Source organism: Acanthopagrus latus, chromosome 20 (genome assembly GCF_904848185.1).
Source record: "Acanthopagrus latus isolate v.2019 chromosome 20, fAcaLat1.1, whole genome shotgun sequence".
NCBI classification, from domain to species: domain Eukaryota; kingdom Metazoa; phylum Chordata; class Actinopteri; order Spariformes; family Sparidae; genus Acanthopagrus; species Acanthopagrus latus.
This window is the reverse complement of record NC_051058.1, coordinates 14824691-14832035: the sequence shown is the minus strand read 5'-3', so window position 1 is coordinate 14832035 and position 7345 is coordinate 14824691. Positions and strand designations below refer to the sequence as shown.

General features: G+C 41.3%; 1 protein-coding gene across 7 annotated transcripts in view; it reads right to left on the bottom strand.

The window, feature by feature from the left end:
• Positions 1-2759: 2759 nt before the first annotated feature.
• The window catches only part of LOC119010015 (adenosine kinase-like), a 111829-nt gene continuing 107243 nt past the window's right edge, over positions 2760-7345 (bottom strand). For all 7 annotated transcript variants that reach the window (XM_037081821.1, XM_037081824.1, XM_037081822.1 and 4 more), the window contains 2 exons: positions 4681-4767; positions 2760-4353 (listed from right to left, as the gene is read on the bottom strand). In XM_037081821.1, the coding sequence (XP_036937716.1) occupies positions 4229-4353; positions 4681-4767 (212 nt within the window). In that variant the 3' untranslated portion in view covers positions 2760-4228. The remainder of the gene's footprint in view (positions 4354-4680; positions 4768-7345) is intronic.

Sequence of the window (7345 nt, the reverse complement as noted above, 5' to 3'; positions counted from 1 at the left end):
CACTGTAGACATCCCTACTTCAGTGTAGTGGAGCGGACCGTCGCCCCTTTAGTGCGCTCCTACAATGATATTGTCAATTTCACTTTTTTTCTTCTTCTTCTTCTTCTTTACCCCACCACCACCACCACCCCTCCTCCATCAACATGTCCAGCGATGAGCCAAGGGGAAACATTTTTTCACTTCATATTTCCAGGATTAGTCTCAGCACTTTTTTTTTTTTTATGTCATAACACCCCTATTAACATTTATTCCCCTGTGGGCATTTTTAAACTTCCCCCCACCCCCCCATTGATGTGCTGTAGATATAACCTCAAATGTGATTGATTTAGACATAAAGACAGACTTTTTTTTTTTTTTTTTTGCTTCTTTTTTTGGGTGGGTGAAAAAATGAGCTATATCCCCACAACCTAGGGGCACTATGAGGAATATTATACACCAACACCCCTTAATCTGCTAATTAACTTCCACCATGCCTAAGGAAGAAGAGCAATAGTTGTTAGCAATAATGTAGATCATTAAATTGTCAGTCTTTTTTCTTTAAAGATTTGCAGCGTGCTCCCCACCAACTCTTTGAGCGGCGTTGGGGAGAGAGAAGAAGAAAAAAAAATAATGCCAGAAAAAAGCTCATTTTTCATGCAGTAATACAGATGTAATTAGAGAGATAATTGGTAACTTCCCCATCAGATTATCAACACGCGCCCTGCAACTGTGTACAAGGCAGCTCAGAGATCTCAAAATGAAAAAAACAAAAAACAAAACGACATTTAACATCACATTTGCATCCGTTTAACTCGGGCGTTAACTGTCTTGTCATTTCGTCGCTACGCCGCGTCTTCATCACCACGTCGCTCTTCCTGTTACCTTGATGACCACACTGATTCTTTTACCCATTTACCTGTTCGCCTTGTGCCCAATTTGTGGCGTTGGTGTCTGATAATTTGTGGTGTTGTATGTTTTTTTTTTTTTTTTTTGTCAAAGCAGGTGAAATGTGAATAACAGGGGAAGGGTGTGTGCGTGTGTGCGTGTGTGTGTGTGTGTGTGTGTGGGGGGGGGGTGTTCCGACTGGTGTCATGACGGAGGCGCTGACCAAAAAAACCTGCCTGTGTCTGGTTATAATGAATGCCACCCTGGGCCCCAGCAGGTCCTCCACTGCTGCATGGGTCCAGGGATAATTTGAATTGGAGCATGTGCCATTGCAATCTGCCCATCCCCCCCTGCCCCCCCACCACCACCACCACCCCAACTCAATCCCTGCCAACTGCCACACTGGTGTTCACAAACACTGCTGCCCATCTGCGGGGCAAAACACTGGCCAGGGCCCCAGTTAGCTCCTTTCGCCCGCATTCGGAAAAATATATTCTGGTCGTGAACTTGTGTGTGTGTGTGTGTGTGTGTTTTCGTAAGGCAAATATCGCAAAGTCAAGTTTTCTTTCCCCCCTCTCGCTCCTTCAAAGTTGTTAACAGCATATTTAACTCAAAGGCGGTAAATGAAAATGAGATTTTGTGGGATCGCAGCTACACAATAAAAAGCGACATTAAACATTTTTTCGAGAAATGCCTCAGGCTCCGGCGGCTTCCAAAAACAGAGAGCATTGTACTGGCGGGAAGTAAATTAAATGCACAGATTCAATGTTTGTTTTGTTCCACCTCTCGCAGTCATTGAGCAAAGGCAGAAGTTTAGCCGGGAAAAGTGAGGAAAAGTACATTTAGTAGTTTCCTTATTGTGGCAGGCATTCTCATTACTTGATCATGGCTCCCTCTTTTTGTGTTTGTGTTTTGCCATCTGTCATCTTGAGAGGCAAATGAACCAGCTGCCATGGAGTGTGATCTTGCCCAATCAGAAATGTGGTCCTTTTCAAAGCGCATCTGTGTGAAACCTTAAAAAAAAAAAAAAAATTGCTGATGAAAAAAAAAAAGTGTCTCAAAGTTGTTAATAACATTTTGGCTGGAGAATGTTTTCACCTAGACACCCCCGATTAGCATAAATGCATAAACTATGCCTCATTACGGAAAAACAGAGCTCTTGTGCAGGAAGTGTAAAAAAATTTTTTTTTTTAAATAAACGGATTCCTCCCGACATGCTCGGAGAAAAACAAAAGAAAATATGATGTAACAGGTTGCTCTAGGGGAACAGAACAAAAAAAAAAAATGTTATTCTCAATCACACTTCTGTGTCGAACAGATGAGTGTTGAATTGTTTTCCACAAAACACTTGAGACACTGCCCAACACTTCTGCTGGCCCACAGACACTGGGAGGGACTGGGGGGGGGGTCGGCAGGGGAGGGGCCTCCCTCTGATCCTCGTCTCCAACCCCCAGCGACAGCACAGCTGGGCACAAAGGATCAGCCTAATTTTCAGGTCCCTCTAATGATCGCCAAGAAGAGCAACCACTAATCCCTTAACTGAGAAAAATGATCTCCTGTAGCCCCGCAGTGCAGCTCCAGACCCCGAGAGTCCAGTTAGGACCCAACAGGCATGAGTGAGCGGAGCCAGGACACCAGGCTGGTGCTGGTCCCGCCCCCCACCCCACTCCCCAGTCCCCTCCATAATGGAGGGTGTTGAGCTGTCCAAAAGTGATTAGCATGAGGGAGCCTCTGGCTGATTAAATAATTGGGAAATGGACAAATCCTGTGTTGTTGCTATAGAATTATATTTGCATTTTAGAGTATTTGGAGAAAGAATCGAGGGAATCAGCAGAATTGAATATGTTGAAGCTGACTTTGTTTTCATATGCGAAAAATACGAAAACAAAGTAGGATGAGTTTCGTATCGTTTTATTCGTGTGATAACAAAGAACATTCCTTTCAGTTTCGTCCCATGGCTACTGTCACTGATAACGGTGTCCCATCCATGAATTCTGGAGCTGTTTAAAAAAAAAAAAATTAAAAAACAAAAAAATTCCGTCGTGATCTTCCCACCCTTACGCCGACTGGAAAATCAGGTGAAGTTTTGCGGTGCAGCATTTCTCCTCAAACTGAGGTGGCTGGGGACTTGTTTTAAAACAGAAACTATAATGGCTGCATAAAGCTCATCCGGCGTAATCCAAGTCTGTGGAAGAACAAACATCACCTTTTTAAAAATCAATTTGGGATCTCGGGGGGTTTGGGAGACTTGGATTACACCTAAAAAGCTTTATGGAGGCTTTTTATGCTTTTATATATCCTGTTGTTTTCTTACATTTTAATACGAACCCCTGTCTGGCGTCTCTAACGTTGTTTTTGCTGTGAGGCTCAAGAAAACTTTTGTAGACTACATGAAACTTCACGCGGTTTTCCATCAGCATGGGGGTGAGCAGATAAAGACAGGAATTTCATTTTTCTGGTGACCTTATCCTTTAAAGGAACATTGAGCTGAAAATGTTCTACATTTTACAGTACATAAGTATCGCAGCTCTCAACCCCTGCAGGCTTGAAAAAGGCTCCAAAAAGTTTGCAGCTTGCTGCTTTGTGACTGATGGCACTCGCAGTTTACACTTCTGAACACACCACTTCTTTTGCATGCCAGCTTCTAGCTCAGGAGCTCCAATGCAATTAGTTTGATTAGCAGTTTATAGGTGAAGCCATAATTGTTTGGAATAAAGTCAGCGCGAGGATTGAGAGTAGAAGGTGCAGCAGGAATGGTTTGAGAAGTCTGAAAAGGTTTTTTTTTCAGCCGTTGACTCTGGGTCACCGTGGAAATTGATTGTATCTTGAAGCGGACTACAGCTGCTGTCCTTCGGTTAGAAGCAAAAAAAATTAACTTTTCTCAGCGCCACATGTCTGTCGATAGAAACTTTTCAAAACGTACCCTTGAGGATAATGCACTTCGACAACTACTGATACATCTCGTCAATATGATCCAAAGTATCCCGGTTTTAACATACAGATGATGAGGATCCATGCTTGAGTAGCTTCTACACATAGACATAGACATAGACATTTTTTCGCACCTTATAGACCTACAGGTGTTTGTTTTCTGAAACATGAAATAATAGTTAATAATAATAATAATTTTCAGCAGAATGCTCCTTTAGACACAAAAAAATCCAATAATTGATACCAGTACAGTGTTTGAATTATATTAAAAACATCTGAGTTTGATTATTACAGCTTAAAATAAAATATTCAAGCTGCAGCACTTAGTCCCATGCAGTCAGTTACTGAAAATAGAAAAAAATGTACATACAATCCTGAAGCATACATATACAAGTATCTTGTGAACAAGACAAATATTTGTTGCTCGGATGCATCACTGATAGTCTGGCTTCTCTGGGAAGGTGCATCCGACCCGTTTGATGATGACGTTGGCGGCGTAGTGTCCGGCCCGGATACACTCCTCCAGCTTGTGCTCCTGGACCAGCGCAGAGAGGAATCCTGGTTGGACAGAAGAGCAAAAGGTCAAACCCGTGACCATCCATCACCTCCAAAAATCTGTTTGGGGAGCAGTTAGCGTTAATGTGAGTCAGGTAACTAATGGTCTCTGGGAAGGGGGACAAGGCCGCTTCATCCTCAACAGGACCCAAATGATGACTGTTTTATGTGGTGCTATGATAAGCTCACACCGAGTAAAAACAGCAGGCTAAATGTCACGCTCATATAATCTGGACACATTATTACGTTACATAGTTGGCCGGTATCAAAGGTTAATTGGCAATGTACACAGATATCAAGCTGTGCAGGCGATGATTTTCCATGCCGTACCTCCCACAAAGGCGTCTCCGGCTCCATTAGTGTCCACGATGGCGTTCTGGTCGATGTCCACAACAGGGAACATGGTCACCGTCTCACCTGTGGTCAAGACACGGGAGGGCTGTTAATTAACGTTGGACACACCCACTTCACACCTACAAGTTTTTGGCTTATTACTTATTTGATTGTAAAAAAAAATAAAATAAAAAAAAAATTCAGGGGGTCATTTCACACAGCGAGGCTTTGTGATAATTGGAGATAGTTGGCTTTTTCATTCTAGCACTTCAGCATGGTTTTTTTGGCTAATTAATGATATGTAAAAAGGACGATTGTGACTCAGGTTACAAGTCTGGAATGATATGAACCACACAAGGCTTTACTGCCAAAACATGCTGAGTCTGAAAGACAAATGAATCTAAAACTATGTAGCAAGGGAGAAAAAAATAATGACTATAATGTAATAGAAAGGTCAAGTTTAGTTGATACATTTATTGCCCCATCTTGATTGTCAAAATCAGTTAGTCAGCCATGACTTTTGAAATAAGTTCTTCAAGGTAAACTCTAAATTCTCTCTCTCCAACTCTGTCAGAGTTGCCCCAAAGGATTACACTGAGGTGTGTCATGACTGCCAGCTCAGGCAGTCTACTGAACTGATTCCAAAACTTTAGATACACATGAATCATTTATACACCATAAAACATGTAAATACAGGACCCAGGTCTAAAAATACTGGAATTTCTCCTTTAAGAAGACAACTGACAGTGGGAAAAGTGACGAAGTCTGTCTAGGGAAGAGATGGAGTGTGGATGGATGGGTCAAATCATCAGGGGATCACAGTTTTTCTTCCCTGTGGGAAATCAAAGCTCATTGTTGACTTATTTTATCACCCCAACCCACTCATCTTCCCCTAAACCCGACCAAGTAGTTTAGGTTCCCAAACACAACCAAACTGTCACTGTTTCGCAACGTTAGAAACGCTTTCTGGCGTCAATCCCTGAAGGTAATCGTCTCTCGTGTGCAGTTTAGTGCTAGTTAGCAAATGTTAGCATGCTAATATAAAATACTAAGATGTTGAATGGTAAACACTATACCTGCTGAACATCAGCATGTTAGCATTGCCACTGCAAGCACATTTTAGCATGCTGGTATTAGCATTTAGCTCTAAGCAGCCTCACAAAGCTGCTAGCTTGGCTGTAGATTCTTGTTAATCTCCTGATTATTTTTGGATAAAACTTAGAAAGTCTACCAAATGTAAAAAATAGTGTATGATTACATTTATAGAGATTTAAAACTGAGAAAAGCTGCATTTGAGAAGCTATAATCAGTGACTGATTTGCAATTTTGCATGATAAATAACAACAGACTAATTAACTCACTAAAGAAAATTGTTCTTTTCTGTTGATGGACGAACGGATAATCTAAATGAATAGTGCTTCACAACAAATGTCCCGCAGTAGCTCTAATAAAAATTTCCAGAAGCAACAGATGATCAAATGCAAAAATCTCTAATGCTTTAGGTGAGTGCTCTGATAAATTAAAACCAAAGCATGAACAGTTGCTCTGAGTTGTTTCAGTTCAAAAAACGGAATCCATTAAATGAGGGTCTCTTTATTATCTTCAGTGGATTATATTGCTTCAATTATCAGTAGCATATGCACTTCAAAGAGACTTCCAGTTTAAAGGAGAAGGTGGGGGGGAGGGAGGGGGCAGAGAAACAAAAATCTACCAGATGACAAAGTCTGGAGGTGTAGAGTGACATTAAATCAGCAACTTATGTCAGAACAATCTAAACCACACACACGATCTTCAAACAATCCGAGGGCTCTGGTGCCGACACGAACCTTCAAAAAGGTGCAGGAGACAAAAGACTGACATGTGGATAAAAGGAACACGTGGAGGCTGACAGACCTCTTATTGAGAAAAAAAGGTTGGGGTTTAAGAAGAACATGAGGAAAAAAAATGAGAAAAAAGTTGTTTAATGAGGCTCCCTGCTAATCTAACAACGGCTCACAAAATATCTACGCCGCAGAAAAGACACCCCGCCTTATTAATTTTTGAATACATTTTTCTGTCCTTGTCCTACAAGGCGAAAGATACACAACCTGCAGCTGAGCATATGTTCGACACATGATGTCAAGGAAATGGACTGTAATACACCGACTGTGAGAGAAACTCCATCAGGTTGTAGTTAAATATTACATCTCAGAGAGCAGAAAGAGACTGTTCCACAGGTCGGGTACTGACAACGCATCAGATAAAGAGACAGATTGTTTTGTTTTTTTTTGTAATGACACACTTTGTCTTTAAAAAGTAAAGCAGGTGATTGTCACTTTGATAATAAATTACAATAAGACAAGAATCCTTTTAGGATCAGCTAATTAGCAGCATAACGACTTCGCTTAATTAATGCCACAGATGAAGAATCCTCCTCCCTCTTGAAACGATTAGCCGCGATGGAGAATGTGCTAACAATAAATTACAGCTTGTCAGTTATTCCACAGTTAAGAAACTCAAGTCCTTAGATGTGGTCGTGCTTCTGCAACGCTCTCTGCGGTTATAAAACCGGATGCTTTTAAATCTCACGCTGCTGCACTTGTTCAGAACAGGTTCTGTTGTTCATTAGATGCTCAAAATAAAAAAAAAACAATAACCCTGTAAATATGTTTATGGCTGTGAA